The sequence below is a fragment of the Cyprinodon tularosa genome, unplaced genomic scaffold (genome assembly GCF_016077235.1).
Source record: "Cyprinodon tularosa strain WSP-4 unplaced genomic scaffold, ASM1607723v1 ctg822, whole genome shotgun sequence".
Lineage (NCBI taxonomy): Eukaryota > Metazoa > Chordata > Actinopteri > Cyprinodontiformes > Cyprinodontidae > Cyprinodon > Cyprinodon tularosa.
The window spans coordinates 297,978-320,049 of record NW_024039588.1 but is presented as its reverse complement, the minus strand read 5'-3'; the positions used below and the strand labels follow the sequence as shown (position 1 = coordinate 320,049).

At 53.6% G+C, this 22,072-nt stretch overlaps 1 protein-coding gene across 3 annotated transcripts; it reads left to right on the top strand.

Moving 5' to 3' along the window:
- The first annotated feature begins 531 nt into the window (after positions 1-531).
- On the top strand, positions 532-21,958 carry nfxl1 (nuclear transcription factor, X-box binding-like 1). Of its 3 annotated transcripts, none has more exons than XM_038272313.1 (26): positions 532-615; positions 1,103-1,267; positions 1,350-1,529; positions 1,701-1,810; positions 3,859-3,989; positions 4,088-4,132; positions 4,605-4,738; positions 4,820-4,905; positions 4,979-5,054; positions 5,138-5,235; positions 5,311-5,425; positions 6,950-7,074; positions 7,151-7,273; positions 7,357-7,447; positions 8,560-8,680; positions 8,755-8,911; positions 9,013-9,104; positions 15,034-15,055; positions 15,402-15,524; positions 15,602-15,756; positions 15,881-15,950; positions 19,737-19,841; positions 20,107-20,187; positions 20,256-20,309; positions 20,381-20,649; positions 20,881-21,958. In XM_038272313.1, the coding sequence occupies exons 2-25, from the start codon at positions 1,114-1,116 to the stop codon at positions 20,573-20,575; spliced, it is 2,643 nt and encodes an 880-aa protein (XP_038128241.1). In that variant the 5' UTR covers positions 532-615; positions 1,103-1,113; the 3' UTR covers positions 20,576-20,649; positions 20,881-21,958. The 3 variants fall into 3 exon arrangements, with proteins under 3 accessions (XP_038128241.1, XP_038128239.1, XP_038128240.1); XM_038272311.1 differs by having other exon boundaries at positions 1,347-1,529; XM_038272312.1 differs by having other exon boundaries at positions 597-704; positions 1,347-1,529.
- Positions 21,959-22,072: the final 114 nt, after the last annotated feature.

Below are 22,072 nucleotides of genomic sequence, written 5' to 3'. Positions count from 1 at the left end.
GCCAGGTGGAGGACTAAGGCCTCCGTTCATGGGTCATGCACCAACTACTGCACCGCCAACATAAAATTTTAAAAATAGACTCATAAGTTTTGTTTCATTTAAAGATATGGTGGAGGACTTTTGAAAAGACCGACTGTCTCCACTTAAAAAAACAGAAAATGCAAATGCGCAACCCTGAGAGGGAACACCTATTAAATGGGTCATTGTACTAGGCCACCTTATCAATTCACTTTATTCTGTCCAATATGCTGCCTGTAGTGTCTTTAAATGTCCAGCAGGTGACAGTATAGTAGACACAGCTAGCCCTGAACTCACACCTTACTCCTAAACCGTTGGTCCCCAGAAGTACATATAAGTCCCTCAATAGTAGCACGTTTCAGGGAAATTGTCCCCATAGGGTGATAAAAAGATGGTCACACACACGCGCGCGCTGACAGTGACACGTCACGTTTTCCGTATCGACGCCTGTTTAGGGGAAATGTGGGAGTTGTAGTTTCTTTACCGTTCAGAATGAACGAGGGGGCACCTGACAAAGAACTACAAGTCCCAGTAGGCAGCGCTCTGCATTGCGCATGCGCAGCGGTGAGCGGCGTCCAGCGGCTCCCTTCTGCTGAGGTGTGTTTACCTTCACTCTGCGGCGGAGTTTGTCTGTTTTCTGGGTTTTTCTGTTGATGGAGCAGCCGAGGCGGCTCCAGCGGACAGCTGTGTGTTTATAGGCGCCATCTTTAACCACATTCTCTCTTCTCTCTGACTGTTTTTACCGCGAATCTCTGCAGATGCTAGCTTGTTTCTGTTAGCCGGTTTGAACCCAACCTGGCCGTTAAAATGACTCAGCTGGCTTAAACCGGTTCTGAGAAAAGAAATATCTTTACATTAAATAAGAAAATATTCAGACATTTATTGTGTGTCATTTTAGGCTGTTTAAACCGATAAAAAGTCGAACTTTGGTCCATTTTTGCTCCAAATCAGGACTTAAACACCTGGCGCATGCGCACTGGTCGTGTCCCGAACCAGATCTGACTGGGTTTGATCCTGGTTCTGGTCACAGGGTGACCCAGAGATGTCTGATGTTCACCTAAAGATTTGATTTTTCTGTCCTCAGAGGTGGTTGCCATGGAGCCGGCCTGGAGGCAGCAGGGCAGGGGGCGGGGCAGAGGTCAGGATGCTGCAGGTGAGAGGCCCCGCCCCCAGCAGAAGGACAGGCCAGGTGTCTCTGCAGGACGAGGAGCAAAGACCAAGACAAACCCGTCTCCTGAACCTGCTAAAGGTGATGAGGATCCCAGGGTGGCGCCGGTCAGCGGGTCAGAACCGGGTCGCGTACCTTACCTGTCCCTCCTCTCTGTTAGCTGTAGGCGAGGCGGTCCAGTCCAAGTTTGAGGAGATTCGGAGGTCCAACCAGGCTGCAGCTAAGCGCCTGGTGGAGAGCCACGTCAGCTCCTCTTCCTCTGATGAAGAAAACGATGATGCTGGAGACAGACAGAGGGGGAAGGTCCTGGAGTCCACCTTCACCACCTACACCAGCCAGACCGGTGAGACGGCCCAGACCACAGCGGTTCTGTTCTGACTGAGCCGGTGATGTTGGACCAATCAGAACCGAGGAGCTTCCTCATGTTCTGTGTCCTCTGGAATGTTTTCTGCCGTTATAAATGAGATCCTCAGGTTTAAAGATGGCCGCTCATGCTGTCCCTCTCTCTGTTCAGGTGGCGACGCCTCGGGTCTGCACAGAACCAATCAGTACCTCAGTGACCTGTTCCAGTCCGGTGCGCTAACGTGTTTGATCTGCATCGCCTCGGTCAGGAGGACGCAGCAGGTCAGACGCAAATACAAATACTAAACCCACGATACAAATACAAAACCCACGACACTAAAACAAAACCCGCGACGCTAAAACAAAACCCACGACACAAATACAAAACCCAAGACACAAATACAAAACCCACGACACTAAAACAAAACCCACGATACAAATACAAAACCCACGACACTAAAACAAAACCCGCGACGCTAAAACAAAACCTACGACACAAATACAAAACCCACAACGCTAAAACAAAACCCACGATACAAATACAAAACCCACGACACTAAAACAAAACCCGCGACGCTAAAACAAAACCCACGACACAAATACAAAACCCACAACACTAAAACAAAACCCGCGACACAAATACAAAACCCACGACACTAAAACAAAACCCACGATACAAATACAAAACCCACGACACTAAAACAAAACCCACGATACAAATACAAAACCCACGACACTAAAACAAAACCTGCGACGCTAAAACAAAACCTACGACACAAATACAAAACCCACAACGCTAAAACAAAACCCACGATACAAATACAAAACCCACGACACTAAAACAAAACCTGCGACGCTAAAACAAAACCCACGACACAAATACAAAACCCACGACACTAAAACAAAACCCACGACACAAATACAAAACCCACGACACTAAAACAAAACCCACGATACAAATACAAAACCCACGACACTAAAACAAAACCCGCGAAACAAGTACAAAACCCACGATACAAATACAAAACCCACGACACTAAAACAAAACCCGCGATACAAATACAAAACCCGCGACACTAAAACAAAACCCGCGATACAAATACAAAACCCAAGACGCTAAAACAAAACCCACTATACAAAAAAAACACAAAAACAAAACCAACAACACTAAAATGTAACCAGTGACACAAAACAAAACCCGCGACACAAAAAAAAACGAAGCCTGCCACACAAAATCAAAAACTGCTGCAAAAAACTAACCTGCGACACAACACAAAAATGCAATATAAAAACAAAACCTGCGACACAACCGAAAGCCAAGACATGACAACAAAAGCTGCGACAGAAACAACAGGGCCTGCAGCTCATCTTGTAATGCGGGATCCAAAGGTCATCATTAGCAGCGTTACTCGCCGTCAGTCCGTCCCACTTAGGTGTGGTCTGGACGTATACATGAATATAACTAATCACTGCAGACCGCCATCGCCAGGTGAGTTGGGGTGCCGCCATCTTGAATGGACGACGGCTCCACTCAGTGTTATTCTAAATGGTTGGATCAAGAAAGTATCAGTGTTTAAATTAGGAAGATGGCGAATATTTGGCATCTGAAAATGATCATTAACTCTGAAACAACATGGCTGAAACTTCTGATGACGCCACCAACATCACATCCAGCTTCAGAGAAAAGGATAGCTAGTAAACTAGCATGCAGTTATCAGAGGTTAGCATGCAGCAGACTGGTTTCACTGAGAGAGACTGACTAAACGGTCAGGTTGCCCGCTCAGGTTAGCGGCACAAACCGCCGTAGAAAACCAAACATCAGCATTCTGAATATGAGAAGAACGCAACACGGAGAAGGAAACCCACAGCAAACATGGCCGCTGCGTCTGTTTGAAAAGGCAGAACAGAAAGATGTCGGTGGGAAATAAATGTTCTGGTAGTTTTGTTTTGATTTAATGAAACATCTTTTAAAAAATAATCAGTTTTGTGGGCGTGCCTTTCCACATCGTTTTAAATGAAAAGACCTGTTCTTATATTTGAGACATTACGGTATTAACTCCATGGCAACAGGCTGAGATGTTTCACTCACCTGTGCTGTGAATCTTATAAATATGGCGAACATAACGTGGTCCACTGTAACTTTTAACACTAGATTATTATGATGGATATGTTAGCGGAACACAGCAGCATTTTTTCCTTTTGCATTTATTAGTATATGTAGAGTAAACATGTATAATAGAAAGATGATCCTGGGGCCGTTCAGAAGCGGCCCCGTTGGACCGGGCCCCTCTGGCTCCAGCAGAGATGTGACCCCTGCCGTCTGCATCTAGGTGTGGAGCTGCTCCGGATGCTTCACCCTCTTCCACCTGCCCTGCATCCAGAAGTGGGCCAGAGACTCCGTCTTCCTCATCTGCTCGGCCACCGATGAAGACTTCGGACAGAAGCAGCATCCCTGGCCCTGGTGAGGAAACACTTCCTCCTCAGAGGATGATGTCACAGATCCAGATGATGATGTCACAGCCGATGACATTCTGTTTCTTCTTCATCTTGTCTTCTCAGCCCAAAGTGCCGCACTGAGTACCCCCCCAGCGCCACCCCCAACAGGTAGGTTCTGCTGCTCCTCATCCCCTAGAACTGGGTCAGAACCATCTGGCTTCCTCCATGTCAGTTAGCTGTGTTCCCCTGCAGGGGGCGCCAGCATCCTGCTGAGACTTTGTTTAATCAGGCTCAGTCTGAGCGGTTCTACTGGGTCAGAACCATCTGGACCAGACCATTGATCCCAGTCAGCAAAGTTCTGCTGAGCCTTCTTAGTCCAAAACCTAGTTTCCCCTCCCTGTAACCAGTGGAGAACCAGACCCTCCCAGTAGAACCGGACCCTCCCAGTAGAACTGCAGCCTCCCAGTAGAACCAGACCCTCCCAGTAGAACCAGATCCTCCCAGAAGAACCGGACCCTTCCAGTAGAACCGAACCCTCCCAGTGGAACCCGACCCTCCCAGTGGAACTGGACCCTCCCAGTGGAACCGGACCCTCCCCGTAGAACTGGACCCTCCCATCAGTGTGCTGTGTTGTGTTCAGGTACCTGTGCTACTGTGGGAAGCTCCAGGACCCTCCAGCCGACCCCTGGCTGGTCCCTCACTCCTGCGGCGCCGTCTGTCAGAAGGAGCTCAGACCCAGCTGTGGCCACGCCTGCCTGCTGCTCTGTCACCCCGGTAACCACACCCCCTGTGGCAGCGGTTCTGACCCGCTCAATTGTTCCGGTTAACCCCCCCCCCCCATCTCTGTCTCTCCAGGTCCGTGTCCTCCATGTCCAAAGATGGTCTCCGTCTCCTGCCTGTGTGGCCAAGCTAAGCCCCTCCCCCGTCGCTGTAGCAACAAGGTAAACAGGTGGAGTGAGGCAGGTAGACGCTGACGGCTTCCTCCTGCTCACCATGACCCCTCTGTGTTTACAGGCCTGGTCCTGCCAGCAGCCCTGTGGGAAGCTGCTGGCCTGTAAGCAGCACACCTGCTCCCAGACCTGCCACTCAGGTAACCAACACCCCCCCCACCCACCTCCCCCCCTCCACCCACAGACAGCCCACAGTAACCTGCTGCCTCTCCCTGTCTGCCAGAGTGCCCCCCCTGCCCCAGAGTCAGCCTGCAGAGGTGTGTGTGCGGGAAGGAGGCGGCGGAGAGGCCGTGCGCCAGCCCCCGCTGGAGCTGTCAACAGGTAGGGAGGAGAACCCGCTGCAGCCAGCAGGGGGAGCCAGACAGCCCGACTCACTGACTGACTGTTCCTCCCCAGGTGTGCGGAGCTCGCCTGTCCTGTGGGAACCACACCTGTGAGGAGGAGTGTCACGCCGGGGCCTGCCCTCCGTGCCCTCGTTCCGTCAGCAGATCCTGCCCCTGTGGGAAAACCAGTAAGAGCATCCCAGTCCAGGCGCTGCGGTCCGGTCCCGGTCCCGCCGTTCCAACCGCTGGTCCTGGTCCCGCCGTTCCAACCGCTGGTCCTGGTCCCGCCGTTCCAACCGCTGGTCCTGTTCCCGCCGTTCCAACCGCAGGTCCTGGTCCCGCCTTTCTAACCGCTGGTCCTGGTCCCGCCGTTCTAACCGCTGGTCCTGGTCCCGCCGTTCCAACCGCAGGTCCTGGTCCCGCCGTTCCAACCGCAGGTCCTGGTCCCGCCGTTCTAAGCGCCGGTCCTGGTCCCGCCGTTCCACCCGCAGGTCCTGGTCCCGCCTTTCCAACCGCTGGTCCTGGTCCCGCCGTTCTAAGCGCCGGTCCTGGTCCCGCCGTTCCAACCGCAGGTCCTGGTCCCGCCGTTCCAACCGCAGGTCCTGGTCCCGCCGTTCCAACCGCAGGTCCTGGTCCCGCCGTTCCAACCGCAGGTCCTGGTCCCGCCGTTCTAACCGCTGGTCCTGGTCCCGCCGTTCTAACTGCCGGTCCTGGTCCCTCCGTTTCGACCACTGGTTCCTGGTCCCGCCGTTCCGACCACTGGTTCCTGGTCCCCGCCGTTCCGACCACTGGTTCCTGGTCCCCGCCGTTCCGACCACTGGTTCCTGGTCCCGCCGTTCCGACCACTGGTTCCTGGTCCCGCCGTTCTAACCCCTGGTCCGGCCGTTCCAACCACTGGTCCTGGTCCCGCCGTTCCAACCGCTGGTCCTGTTCCCGCCGTTCCAACCGCAGGTCCTGGTCCCGCCTTTCTAACCGCTGGTCCTGGTCCCGCCGTTCTAACCGCTGGTCCTGGTCCCGCCGTTCCAACCGCAGGTCCTGGTCCCGCCGTTCCAACCGCAGGTCCTGGTCCCGCCGTTCTAAGCGCCGGTCCTGGTCCCGCCGTTCCACCCGCAGGTCCTGGTCCCGCCTTTCCAACCGCTGGTCCTGGTCCCGCCGTTCCACCCGCAGGTCCTGGTCCCGCCTTTCCAACCGCTGGTCCTGGTCCCGCCGTTCTAACCGCTGGTCCTGGTCCGGCCGTTCTAACCGCTGGTCCTGGTCCGGCCGTTCTAAACGCTGGTCCTGGTCCCGCCGTTCTAACCCCTGGTCCGGCCGTTCCAACCACTGGTCCTGGTCTGGCCGTTCCAACCACTGGTCCTGGGCCGGCCGTTCCAACCACTGATCCTGGTCCGGCCGTTCCGACCGCTGGTCCTGGTCCCGCCGTTCCGACCGCTGGTCCTGGTCCCGCCGTTCCGACCGCTGGTCCTGGTCCCGCCGTTCCGACCGCTGGTCCTGGTCCCGCCGTTCTAACCGCCGGTCCTGGTCCCGCCGTTCTAACCGCCGGTCCTGGTCATGCCGTTCTAACCGCTGGTCCTGGTCCGGCCGTTCTAACCGCCGGTCCTGGTCCCGCCGTTCTAACCGCGGGTCCTGGTCCCGCCGTTCTAACTGCCGGTCCTGGTCATGCCGTTCTAACCGCTGGTCCTGGTCCCGCCGTTCTAACCGCTGTGTCCTTCCAGAGTCGTCCCTGCCGTGCACTGAGGAGGTCCCGCCCTGCGGGGACACCTGCGACCGCCGCCTGTCCTGTCAGAAACACACCTGTTCCATGAGGTGCCACCGGGGGAGCTGTGAGACGTGCAGACAGGTCACAAACACACGAACACGTGTCACACCGCGGCGTGGCACCAGTGCCGCTCTGAGACGCTCTGCTTCCCCTGCAGGAGGTGGAGAAGGAGTGCCGCTGCGGGCGCTACCGCCGCCACATGGCCTGCCATAAGGAGTACCTGTGTGACTCCAAGTGTCCCAGAACCAGGAACTGCCAGCGGCACCAGTGCAGGAGGAAGGTCGGTGGCCATCTTTGTTCGCTCTGCGGCTCCGATCCCATCAGACCCGACTGAATGGTTTCCCATCATGCTTTGTGTCTCAGTGTTGCCCAGGTAACTGCCCCCCCTGCGATCAGATCTGCGGGCGGACGCTGGGCTGCCGGAACCACAAGTGTCCCTCCGTCTGTCACCAAGGTAACCGCTACATGTCCAGCTCAGCGTCTATGTCCTAAAGATCTAAGCTGCTGCAGGGTCTCAGCGGTCTGGTTCTGTTCTGTCGACCCGGTCCGACCCGGTCCTCTATAAATAAAAGGAGGAAGGTCAAAGGTCAAACACGCTGTGACTGCTGCGTGTCGGCAGATGAGGCGCCGGCTGATAAGCGTCTGATTGGCTGCTCTGACCTTTCGGCGCTGCGCCGCGCCGGCGGTGAGATAAGAGCCGCCGCTGCTGGGTCACAGCTCCGCTCTGATTGGAGGAGAACATGGAGGAGGCAGGAGGGAGGCTGAGGCGTTGAAGTGAGCCGAGCAGAACCAGAACCAGCAGGCCCGGTTTATCTGAAGGAGGTGTGAGGTCCGCTCAGCCGCTGGGGGTCAGCCAGTATAGAGCTATAGCTGATAGAAGCAGATCACCCATAAGGTTCTGATCGGTACTTCTAGGTTTAACTTATTTAAATCGTATAGAACGGGCACAGAGAGGGAGGTGAGAAAGAAGGAGGAGATAAGAACTAAGAGGCAGGAAGGAGGGCATCATCATTAACTCTATGTGTGATCTGCTGGAGTCTGAAGCAATGATTGGTTTTAAAACTTTTCCATTTTATCACTGCTTCACTTTAAAAATGGAAATGAACTCAACAAAATGTCTTTTTCTAAACACTCTGTGTACCAAAGAATAATAAAGTCAGTCTAAGTTTAATCTAAGTTTAACACTCGGACTGCTGATCCTACTAGAACTCCCGCTGGCCGTCCGTTTGACGTCAGGTGACATTTTCCCAGAGGAACGATGAGTGGTGATGATGTCATTCAGTGAGATGGTTCTAGTGTACCATATAAACCCATAGTGGATATATAAACCTTAAACCAGGGCTAATATATATTTTTAAAGGCTGCATTGTGTGCTATTATTTAATCTGTTTTACTGCAGAGGCTGGGAGATTAGTAAGGGGGATACAAGTGGTGAAAAAAATAAACTTTCCCAATAAAGGGTTAAAGATGGATGGAGCTTCTGCTTGATGTTCTGGGTCCGTCTGACCCGGTTCTGTCTGACCTCCTGGCCCGGTCTGACCCGGTTCTGTCCCTGTTCTCCTCCAGGAAGCTGCTACCCGTGCCCAGAGACGGTGGAGGTCCCCTGTACCTGCGGCTCCACGGTTCTGGTGGTTCCGTGCGGCCGGGAGAGGAGCACCAAACCCCCCCGCTGCAAGGAGCCCTGCAGGTAGACGGTGGTCCAGTTGGGTCGGTTCCATCCAGGTGGTACCAGAACCATGACGTCCTGTCTCGTCTCCACAGGTCCCCCCCCTCCTGCCACCACCCGACACGGGAGCCCCACCGCTGCCACCCGGGCCCCTGCCCCCCCTGCAAACAGCTCTGCTCGCTGCCTCTTCCAGGCTGCAGCCACAGCTGTCCTCAGCCCTGCCACGACCTGGTTCTGGTCCGGTCCCAGCAGGTCCGTACCCGACCCAGAACCGGTAGAACTCCTCTGGCCGTGAAGGCGGCATTTCCTGTTTCCCACACAGCAGGTTCTGATCCGGCTGTGTTTGTGTTCAGGTCCAGCTGGCCGGTCCGTGGGAGCAGCCATCAGAACCGGCGTTTGTGAAGAAGGCTCTGCCGTGTCCGCCCTGCCAGGTCCCCATCCCCACGTAAGTCCAGCTCCGGTTCTGTCGCCCCGTTCGGGTCTCTGGGGCGGGTTCTGCAGAACCTCGACCCAAACCCCGATCATCAAGGTGGAGCAGAACCTCCTGCTTGGGTCCTTCTGCTCCTTGAAGCTAGTATTGGGTCGGTACCGGTTCTGCTGAGGTTCCTGTTCAGAGCTGACAGGTTTCCGGATGCTGTTACCATAGTTACAGCAGCCCCTTTCATCCCAGAGAAAGTACCGGAATTTCTGAGGGTCCAGAACAGTCAATCATCAGCATAGAGGGAGCTGGTTCTGGTTCAGCTGCTGGGAACCGGGTCCAGAACCAGCAGAACCTGGGCTCATGTGGTGCCGGGAATGGAAGATATGGTCGGTATGTTTCCATGACAGCGACAGCAGCAGATGTGTTCAGATTCCTGTGTGAGGCGTGACCCGCAGGCCGCGGCCAGAAACAGCTGAACCAGCGCCGTAACGGACCGCTCCAGGCCCGACCCGGCCCGAAGAATGCAGAGGTTATTTCTGACAGATCAACGCCTCGATTTAGAACCGCCTGGAGATCCGGTTAGAGACTGGTTCTGAACCCACAGACGCCAGAACAGAGACGGACCGCCTGGTTCTGGACCCACAGAGACCAGAACAGAGACGGACCGCCTGGTTCTGGACCCACAGAGACCAGAACAGAGACGGACCGCCTGGTTCTGAACCCACAGACGCCAGAACAGAGACGGACCGCCTGGTTCTGGACCCACAGAGGCCAGAACAGAGACGGACCGCCTGGTTCTGGACCCACAGAGGCCAGAACAGAGACGGACCGCCTGGTTCTGGACCCACAGAGACCAGAACAGAGACGGACCGCCTGGTTCTGAACCCACAGACGCCAGAACAGAGACGGACCGCCTGGTTCTGGACCCACAGACGCCAGAACAGAGACGGACCGCCTGGTTCTGGACCCACAGAGACCAGAACAGAGACGGACCGCCTGGTTCTGGACCCACAGAGACCAGAACAGAGACGGACCGCCTGGTTCTGGACCCACAGAGCCAGAACAGAGACGGACCGCCTGGTTCTGAACCCACAGACGCCAGAACAGAGACGGACCGCCTGGTTCTGAACCCACAGACGCCAGAACAGAGACGGACCGCCTGGTTCTGGACCCACAGAGGCCAGAACAGAGACGGACCGCCTGGTTCTGGACCCACAGAGGCCAGAACAGAGACGGACCGCCTGGTTCTGGACCCACAGAGACCAGAACAGAGACGGACCGCCTGGTTCTGAACCCACAGACGCCAGAACAGAGACGGACCGCCTGGTTCTGGACCCACAGACGCCAGAACAGAGACGGACCGCCTGGTTCTGGACCCACAGACGCCAGAACAGAGACGGACCGCCTGGTTCTGGACCCACAGAGACCAGAACAGAGACGGACCGCCTGGTTCTGGACCCACAGAGACCAGAACAGAGATGGACCGCCTGGTTCTGAACCCACAGACGCCAGAACAGAGACGGACCGCCTGGTTCTGGACCCACAGAGGCCAGAACAGAGACGGACCGCCTGGTTCTGGACCCACAGAGACCAGAACAGAGACGGACCGCCTGGTTCTGAACCCACAGACGCCAGAACAGAGACGGACCGCCTGGTTCTGGACCCACAGACGCCAGAACAGAGACGGACCGCCTGGTTCTGGACCCACAGAGACCAGAACAGAGACGGACCGCCTGGTTCTGAACCCACAGACGCCAGAACAGAGACGGACCGCCTGGTTCTGGACCCACAGAGGCCAGAACAGAGACGGACCGCCTGGTTCTGGACCCACAGAGGCCAGAACAGAGACGGACCGCCTGGTTCTGGACCCACAGAGGCCAGAACAGAGACGGACCGCCTGGTTCTGAACCCACAGACGCCAGAACAGAGACGGACCGCCTGGTTCTGGACCCACAGAGACCAGAACAGAGACGGACCGCCTGGTTCTGGACCCACAGACGCCAGAACAGAGACGGACCGCCTGGTTCTGGACCCACAGAGCCAGAACAGAGACGGACCGCCTGGTTCTGGACCCACAGACGCCAGAACAGAGACGGACCGCCTGGTTCTGGACCCACAGACGCCAGAACAGAGACGGACCGCCTGGTTCTGGACCCACAGAGACCAGAACAGAGACGGACCGCCTGGTTCTGGACCCACAGAGCCAGAACAGAGACGGACCGCCTGGTTCTGACCCACAGACGCCAGAACAGAGACGGACCGCCTGGTTCTGGACCCACAGAGGCCAGAACAGAGACGGACCGCCTGGTTCTGGACCCACAGAGGCCAGAACAGAGACGGACCGCCTGGTTCTGGACCCACAGACGCCAGAACAGAGACGGACCGCCTGGTTCTGAACCCACAGACGCCAGAACAGAGACGGACCGCCTGGTTCTGGACCCACAGAGGCCAGAACAGAGACGGACCGCCTGGTTCTGGACCCACAGAGACCAGAACAGAGACGGACCGCCTGGTTCTGGACCCACAGAGACCAGAACAGAGACGGACCGCCTGGTTCTGGACCCACAGAGACCAGAACAGAGACGGACCGCCTGGTTCTGGACCCACAGAGACCAGAACAGAGACGGACCGCCTGGTTCTGGACCCACAGAGGCCAGAACAGAGACGGACCGCCTGGTTCTGGACCCACAGACGCCAGAACAGAGACGGACCGCCTGGTTCTGGACCCACAGAGACCAGAACAGAGACGGACCGCCTGGTTCTGGACCCACAGACGCCAGAACAGAGACGGACCGCCTGGTTCTGGACCCACAGACGCCAGAACAGAGACGGACCGCCTGGTTCTGGACCCACAGAGACCAGAACAGAGACGGACCGCCTGGTTCTGGACCCACAGAGACCAGAACAGAGACGGACCGCCTGGTTCTGGACCCACAGACGCCAGAACAGAGACGGACCGCCTGGTTCTGGACCCACAGAGGCCAGAACAGAGACGGACCGCCTGGTTCTGGACCCACAGAGACCAGAACAGAGACGGACCGCCTGGTTCTGAACCCACAGACGCCAGAACAGAGACGGACCGCCTGGTTCTGGACCCACAGAGGCCAGAACAGAGACGGACCGCCTGGTTCTGACCCACAGAGACCAGAACAGAGACGGACCGCCTGGTTCTGAACCCACAGACGCCAGAACAGAGACGGACCGCCTGGTTCTGGACCCACAGACGCCAGAACAGAGACGGACCGCCTGGTTCTGGACCCACAGAGACCAGAACAGAGACGGACCGCCTGGTTCTGGACCCACAGACGACCAGAACAGAGACGGACCGCCTGGTTCTGAACCCACAGACGCCAGAACAGAGACGGACCGCCTGGTTCTGGACCCACAGAGGCCAGAACAGAGACGGACCGCCTGGTTCTGGACCCACAGAGACCAGAACAGAGACGGACCGCCTGGTTCTGAACCCACAGACGCCAGAACAGAGACGGACCGCCTGGTTCTGGACCCACAGAGCCAGAACAGAGACGGACCGCCTGGTTCTGGACCCACAGAGACCAGAACAGAGACGGACCGCCTGGTTCTGGACCCACAGAGACCAGAACAGAGACGGACCGCCTGGTTCTGGACCCACAGAGACCAGAACAGAGACGGACCGCCTGGTTCTGAACCCACAGACGCCAGAACAGAGACGGACCGCCTGGTTCTGGACCCACAGAGGCCAGAACAGAGACGGACCGCCTGGTTCTGGACCCACAGAGGCCAGAACAGAGACGGACCGCCTGGTTCTGGACCCACAGAGGCCAGAACAGAGACGGACCGCCTGGTTCTGAACCCACAGACGCCAGAACAGAGACGGACCGCCTGGTTCTGAACCCACAGACGCCAGAACAGAGACGGACCGCCTGGTTCTGGACCCACAGAGGCCAGAACAGAGACGGACCGCCTGGTTCTGGACCCACAGAGACCAGAACAGAGACGGACCGCCTGGTTCTGAACCCACAGACGCCAGAACAGAGACGGACCGCCTGGTTCTGGACCCACAGAGACCAGAACAGAGACGGACCGCCTGGTTCTGGACCCACAGAGACCAGAACAGAGACGGACCGCCTGGTTTTGGACCCACAGAGACCAGAACAGAGACGGACCGCCTGGTTCTGGACCCACAGACGCCAGAACAGAGACGGACCGCCTGGTTCTGGACCCACAGAGACCAGAACAGAGACGGACCGCCTGGTTCTGGACCCACAGAGACCAGAACAGAGACGGACCGCCTGGTTCTGGACCCACAGAGACCAGAACAGAGACGGACCGCCTGGTTCTGAACCCACAGACGCCAGAACAGAGACGGACCGCCTGGTTCTGGACCCACAGAGGCCAGAACAGAGACGGACCGCCTGGTTCTGGACCCACAGAGACCAGAACAGAGACGGACCGCCTGGTTCTGGACCCACAGAGGCCAGAACAGAGACGGACCGCCTGGTTCTGAACCCACAGACGCCAGAACAGAGACGGACCGCCTGGTTCTGGACCCACAGAGGCCAGAACAGAGACGGACCGCCTGGTTCTGGACCCACAGAGGCCAGAACAGAGACGGACCGCCTGGTTCTGGACCCACAGAGGCCAGAACAGAGACGGACCGCCTGGTTCTGGACCCACAGAGACCAGAACAGAGACGGACCGCCTGGTTCTGAACCCACAGACGCCAGAACAGAGACGGACCGCCTGGTTCTGGACCCACAGAGACCAGAACAGAGACGGACCGCCTGGTTCTGGACCCACAGAGGCCAGAACAGAGACGGACCGCCTGGTTTTGGACCCACAGAGACCAGAACAGAGACGGACCGCCTGGTTCTGGACCCACAGAGACCAGAACAGAGACGGACCGCCTGGTTCTGGACCCACAGAGGCCAGAACAGAGACGGACCGCCTGGTTCTGGACCCACAGAGACCAGAACAGAGACGGACCGCCTGGTTCTGGACCCACAGAGACCAGAACAGAGACGGACCGCCTGGTTCTGGACCCACAGAGACCAGAACAGAGACGGACCGCCTGGTTCTGAACCCACAGAGACCAGAACAGAGACGGACCGCCTGGTTCTGGACCCACAGCCTCCAGAACAGAGATGGCCCGCCTGGTTCTGGACCCACAGACGCCAGAACAGAGACGGACCGCCTGGTTCTGGACCCACAGCCTCCAGAACAGAGATGGCCCGCCTGGTTCTGGACCCCTCCTTCCTGGTTCTGGGAGGAGCCAGCTGGGATCAGAACCAGCAGCCCAGAGAGCAACAACAAGCAGAGGTCCCACTGGGCGGTTCTGACGGGCTGCGGTTCCGTCCCGCGTCATTAGAGCTGAGATGTTAACATCGGGCCGGGCCGTCTGGTTCTGATAACACTGTGTTTCCAGCTGCCTGAGGCGGAACCAGCTGTGGGCTGCAGCTTCCAGCGCCGCTGAACCAAGCCGGTTCTGGTCCATAGAGGCTGGGTTCTGATGGAGGTTCGGTTCTGTTCTGATAGAGGCTGTTCTCTGTTCTCCTCGGCCCAGTAAACATGGTTCTGAGTCCCTGCCAGGTCCGATTGGACCCGGTTCTCTGTGTTTATCCACTCAGCTGGATCTGATGCAGTCTGACGTCAGCAGCCTGAAACCGGACCTTCAGAACCTCTGATCTCAGATAAACATCAGAACACCAGCTCTTTGTTTATCCATGGCTAAAGTTCTGTGACTCAGGTTCTGACCCGACCCAAATCTGATACCTGAGATCCAGACACGTCAGAGAAAGCACAGTATCAGAACCGGGTCAGAGGTTCTGTCCGCTTCAGGGGGACTTATGCTTCTGAACCGGGTCAGAATCAGAATCTCTGGGTCGGGTTCATTAAGACCCAGCTGTTTTTGGTTGCCGTGGTGATCAGGATGTTTAAAAGTGGGCGGAGCTTTGACTCTCTGTTTCTGTTCCAGGTCCTGCTTTGGAGAACATGAGGTAAGAACCAGAACTTTTCTCACAGTTTAACGCTGAAAGCAGTTTGGTGAGTCGGTTGGTTGCTCCCCCCTCCTCCCCCCCCTCCTCTTCCCCCCCTCCTCCTCCCCCTGCTCCCCCCCCCCCCCCCTCCTCCTCCTCCCCCCCCCTCCTCCCCTCCTATCTGTCCATCACTCCCACCGCCTGCTCTTTGTTTTCTTTTCCATTCCCCGCTTCCAAATGTCAGCCATTGTTATGGTGACCTCTGACCTCCTCTATCGGTCCATCTGCTCTGCCCTTCTCGTCTTCGTCTTCTCCGTATGGAGCTGCCAGACGCGCCGTTATCGCTGCTGTCTCCGTGTGTCTGCAGGTGAGCCCGGTGCCGTGTCATCGCCAGGGTCGCTTCTCCTGCAAACGGCCCTGTGGGCGGCCGCTGGCCTGTGAGAACCACAGCTGCAGCAGGGAGTGTCACCTCGTTACTGACGGCAACAAGGTGAGAGCTTCATAAGGATCCTGAGTATGAACCGAACTAAGGTTGTTCCTTAGCCTGTAAAATATCTGTCCCTGCAGTGTGAGGTGTGTGAAGAGGGCTGCTCTAAGACCCGCCCACCTGGATGCCCGCACCACTGCGCCCTCCCGTGTCATCCTGGAGACTGCCCTGCCTGCAGCCAGATGATCCGCCAACGCTGCCACTGCAGGATCAGCACGCTCTACCTGGAGTGCACGTTAGTATACAAGCACATGATGCGTAACCATGGCAACACGCTGACGGTGGCTTCAGGTCCTCCTCAGCGGCGATGGCTTTATGTTTACGTTCAATGGTTGTTGGATCCCAACTGATCTCTGCAGGAAGGTGACATCAGCTGATGAGCAGACCAAGATGAAGATGGGCTCCTGCAACAACCAGTGTCCTAAAGAGGTTAGTACTGAACATACATCAACAATAGCTAGTTAGCACACACCTACAACAGCTAGCTGGCACTAACCTACACCAGCTAGCTGGCACTAACCTACACCAGCTAGCTGGCACACACCTACACCAGCTAGTTGGCACTAACCTACAGAAGCTAGTTAGCACACACCTACACCAGCTAGTTGGCACTAACCTACAGAAGCTAGTTAGCACACACCTACACCAGCTAGTTGGCACTAACCTACAGAAGCTAGTTAGCACACACCTACACCAGCTAGTTGGCACTAACCTACAGAAGCTAGTTGGCACACACCTACACCATTTAGTTGGCACTAACCTACAGAAGCTAGTTAGCACACACCTACACCAGCTAGTTGGCACTAACCTACAGAAGCTAGTTGGCACACACCTACACCAGCTAGTTGGCACTAACCTACAGAAGCTAGTTAGCACACACCTACACCAGCTAGTTGGCACTAACCTACAGAAGCTAGTTGGCACACACCTACACCAGCTAGTTGGCACTAACCTACAGAAGCTAGTTAGCACACACCTACACCAGCTAGTTGGCACTAACCTACAGAAGCTAGTTAGCACACACCTACACCAGCTAGTTGGCACTAACCTACAGAAGCTAGTTAGCACACACCTACACCAGCTAGTTGGCACTAACCTACAGAAGCTAGTTAGCACACAGCAATACAACCTAGTTAGCACACACCAATACAAGCTAGTTAGAAAACGCCTTCACAAGCTAATTAGCACACACCAATACAAGCTATTTAACACACACCTATACCAGCTAGTTAGAAAGCACCAACAATAGCTAGTTAGCATACACCTACACCAGCTAGCTGGCACTAACCTACAGAAGCTAGTTGGCACTAACCTACAGAAGCTAGCTGGCACTAACCTACAGAAGCTAGTTGGCACTAACCTACAGAAGCTAGTTGGCACACAGCTACACCAGCTAGTTGGCACTAACCTACAGAAGCTAGTTAGCACACACCTACACCAGCTAGTTGGCACTAACCTACAGAAGCTAGTTGGCACACACCTACACCAGCTAGTTGGCACTAACCTACAGAAGCTAGTTAGCACACACCTACACCATTTAGTTGGCACTAACCTACAGAAGCTAGTTAGCACACACCTACACCAGCTAGTTGGCACTAACCTACAGAAGCTAGTTAGCACACACCTACACCAGCTAGTTGGCACTAACCTACAGAAGCTAGTTAGCACACAGCAATACAACCTAGTTAGCACACACCAATACAAGCTAGTTAGAAAACGCCTTCACAAGCTAATTAGCACACACCAATACAAGCTATTTAACACACACCTATACCAGCTAGTTAGAAAGCACCAACAATAGCTAGTTAGCATACACCTACACCAGCTAGCTGGCACTAACCTACAGAAGCTAGTTGGCACTAACCTACAGAAGCTAGCTGGCACTAACCTACAGAAGCTAGTTGGCACTAACCTACAGAAGCTAGTTGGCACACAGCTACACCAGCTAGTTGGCACTAACCTACAGAAGCTAGTTAGCACACACCTACACCAGCTAGTTGGCACTAACCTACAGAAGCTAGTTGGCACACACCTACACCAGCTAGTTGGCACTAACCTACAGAAGCTAGTTAGCACACACCTACACCAGCTAGTTGGCACTAACCTACAGAAGCTAGTTAGCACACACCTACACCAGCTAGTTGGCACTAACCTACAGAAGCTAGTTAGCACACAGCAATACAACCTAGTTAGCACACACCAATACAAGCTAGTTAGAAAACGCCTTCACAAGCTAATTAGCACACACCAATACAAGCTATTTAACACACACCTATACCAGCTAGTTAGAAAGCACCAACAATAGCTAGTTAGCATACACCTACACCAGCTAGCTGGCACTAACCTACAGAAGCTAGCTGGCACTAACCTACAGAAGCTAGTTGGCACACAGCAATACAACCTAGTTAGCACACACCAATACAAGCTAGTTAGAAAACGCCTTCACAAGCTAATTAGCACACACCAATACAAGCTATTTAACACACACCTATACCAGCTAGTTAGAAAGCACCAACAATAGCTAGTTAGCATACACCTACACCAGCTAGCTGGCACTAACCTACAGAAGCTAGCTGGCACTAACCTACAGAAGCTAGTTGGCACTAACCTACAGAAGCTAGTTGGCACACAGCAATACAACCTAGTTAGCACACACCAATACAAGCTAGTTAGAAAACGCCTTCACAAGCTAGTTAACACACACCTATACCAGCTAGTTAGAAAGCACCAACACTAGCTAGTTAGCACCATTCCTACACAAGCGCAGACTAGTTAGCACTCACCTGCACAAGCTAGTTAGCACACACCCACACAAGCACCAGGTAGTTACCACACGCTACACAAGCTGGTTACAAAGCACATACACAAGCTAGTTAGCACCTGCCTACACAAGCTAGTTAGAAAACACCTGCACAAGCTAGGTAGCAGACCCCTATACCAGCTAGGTAGCACTCATCTAGACAAGCTATTTAAAAACCATTAGAAAACACCTACACCAGCTAGTTAGCACTAACTAACACAAGCTAGCCTGCATGGAACAGCACAGGCCACTGACCACACATACTTTTAAAACTCCTAGTACCTAACCTAACTAGCATGCACCGACACAATGTTCCTAGCTAGCATACATCATCAGGAACTAGTTAACAAGAACCAAATCAGGGATCCTAGTGAGCACACTAGTCTCTCCTGGTCAGCATGCACTGACAGAAGGTTAGCATGCATTAACAATACTTCTCTAGTGAGTGTACATCTCACTACCCGACCTGTCTGGAAGCACCATCCTTTACATCAGCTCAGATATCGCCCTCAATTTTAAATGTACAAAAAACCTCAATGACATTTTTCCCTCCCTAAAAATAGTAAGCGTACTAAACTAAAATGTGTTAAAGGTTAATAATGTACTTCCTGAGAAAATAAATGTCTTAAAATCCTGTCCTTTACTTCCCTCGTCTGTCTGATCTGCACAGGAAATGGGATCTTAGGCTACTCCCTTTTCCAGCTTCGGTTTTAAACCTAAATCTAGTCTTTTTGGGTTTTATGTTTTCCTTAAGTGTTAACATTATGGTATATAGTGCGTAATCTAAAGAAAGAACCAACTTTAATGCAGGTAAAGATGGTTTAATCAGATTTACTGCTCTGAGCGTGTCCCATGATGGCGTCAGAGATCAGAGAAGCTGTGGAGAAAATGTAAAAAGCATCAGAATTGTCAAGGATAAGTCATAAAACATTTTTTAAAGATATGTATCCGCAATATTTAGAGATTAAAGGATAGCAATAAGTAATTATTTCTAGTAGCATAATTACATTATTTATGGATGTGTATCTGGTTATGCAAATGATCTGATGGTATATATTCAACTATACCACATATAGCTGATTAGATTCAGTAGATAATAAACTATTTCTTGTTTATAAAAGACTAATATAGAGCACTTTTAATGTTTCTGTAATGGGTTTAGTCACTGAAGGAGAGGTAGAAGACTAAAGGATAATGAAACATGGCAGCTGAGAGCAGGATCTATAGAAGTAGTGAGCAGATGAAAGCAGCTGTGGGAGCTGCTCAGCCTGAACCCGGGTCATCCAGGAGAGGAGCTCTGATCAAACGGAGCAGGAGCGTTTATTTTCTCTGCTTCATTCATGTTTCCTTTGAAGAACCGTCAGAGCGTTTGTTCCTCCGCCTCCCTCTGAAGCGCTAACCGTGTCTCTGTGTAGCTGAGCTGCGGCCATCGCTGTAAGCAGGTGTGTCATCCAGGTGTGTGTGAGGAGAAATGTCAGCAGAAGGTGAAGCTGCGCTGTCCCTGCAAGAGAATCAAGAAGGTAAACATCTACTAGCATCTCTGTCAGCAGGACCCAAAGCCCCTGTTCTGTTCTACTAGTCAACAGCTTCCAGATCCTGGAATGTAGAAATATATCTGCTAGATCAGACCATTTTTTATAGGATCCAGGCTTTAATCAGCTCGGTGTCCCTCAGGGCTGTGTTCTCAGTCCTCGTTTTTTCCCAGTTTAATTTATCTACGTGATCAAAGCGATTCGGTCTCTAAATAGAGCCACGCCCCCTAATGTTTCCCCTTGGTCTGTGCAGGAGGTGCTGTGTTCCCTCTCAGCTCAGACTGTCCTCCACTGTGATGACGTCTGCAGAGACCAGCAGAGGAAAGTCAGCCAGGTACAGACGGACACACATCCACACCACACCCTCACACCCAGACTCTGAGCGCCCTGCTTCTGTTTCAGGTGAAGGAGGCGGAGCAGAAGGCGGCTCTGGAGGAGGAGCAGAAGAAGCTCCAGGTGAGTCCTGTTTCCTGAAGTCTGTCCAGATGTGAGCTGGCCTCATTACAGCTGCTGGATGTCTCCCTCAGGAGGAGCTGGAGGCCTTCGAGAAGCGCCAGCAGAGAGGAGGCCGCAGGGGGAAGAGGAGGGGCAGGAAGGAGGAGGTGGACGACGAGCAGGAGAGGGCCAGGAGGTGGTGGAGGAGGTGCACCGCCTTCGTCCTGGTTCCTCTGGGTGGCGCCGTGCTGTCGGCTGCTGCCTACTACCTGCTGAGCCAAAGCTGAAGCTCCGCAGGCTAACTGGGAGCTCTGGTTCTGCTGCTGATTCCTTCATTCGCTTCCTCTGCTCACATCAACTGGTTTCCTGCTCAGATGAACTGGTTTACTGTTTGGACAAACTGGTTTCCCGTTCAGACGAACTGGTTTCCCGTTTAGACGAACTGGTTTCCCGTTCAGACAAACTGGTTTCCCGTTTAGACGAACTAGTTTCCTGTTCACACAAACTGGTTTCCTATTCACACAAACTGGTTTCCTGTTCAGACGAACTGGTTTCCTGTTCACACAAACTGGTTTCCTGTTTAGACGAACTGGTTTCCTGTTTGGACAAACTGGTTTCCTGTTTAGACGAACTGGTTTCCTGTTCAGACGAACTGGTTTCCTGTTTGGACAAACTGGTTTCCTGTTCAGACGAACTGGTTTACTGTTTAGACGAACTGGTTTCCTGTTTAGACGAACTGGTTTCCTGTTTAGACGAACTGGTTTCCTATTCAGACGAACTGGTTTCCTGTTCAGACTAACTGGTTTCCTGTTTAGACTGACTGGTTTCCTGTTTAGTCTAACTGGTTTCCTGTTCACACAAACTGGTTTCCCGTTCAGACGAACTGGTTTCCTGTTTGGACAAACTGGTTTCCTGTTCAGACGAACTGGTTTCCTGTTCAGACGAACTGGTTTCCTGTTTGGACAAACTGGTTTCCTGTTCAGACAAACTGGTTTCCTGTTCAGACGAACTGGTTTACTGTTTAGACGAACTGGTTTCCTGTTTAGACGAACTGGTTTCCTATTCAGACGAACTGGTTTCCTGTTCAGACTAACTGGTTTCCTGTTTAGACTGACTGGTTTCATGTTTAGTCTAACTGGTTTCCTGTTCAGACGAACGCGTTTCCTGTTTAGCTGAACTGGTTTCCTGTTTAGCTGAACTGGTTTCCTGTTTAGTCAAACGGGTTTCCTGTTCAGACAAACTGGTTTCCTGTTCAGACAAACTGGTTTCCCGTTTAGATGCTGTTTAGATAAACTGGATTTCCCGCTTAGATGAACTGGTTTCGTCTGTTTAGATGAACTTCCTTTCTTTAGACGTTTCCTTTGTTTTATTTCCTCGTTTTTTACTCGGCTGAATCTCCTGAGCAGAACATCAGAGGTAAAGCTGATAAATTTTTTTCTGTATGATTTACAATAGTTCTGTTTTTTTCTTTTATTAAAGTGTTAAAGGATGTTCTGAAGATCCAGACCTGGTTAAAAAAATCTGATTTTTGTTTTCAGGAGTAAGTCCACTGGACCAATCAGAACCTGCCGTTTCTTTTACCGAACAAAAAAAAAATGTTTTTGGATGTAAAATCTTTTTCTTTCCTGTTTTTTCAAAGATTTGAGAAATAAATCTTCAAATATTTCCTGCTTGATCTCAGTGGTGTTCTGACCTCCCTCTGACCCGAACATGTGCTTTTTACAACGACCCAATTAAAGTTTCATCACCCAGATGGCCTGCAGCTGCTGGCCTACAGAGGGCGA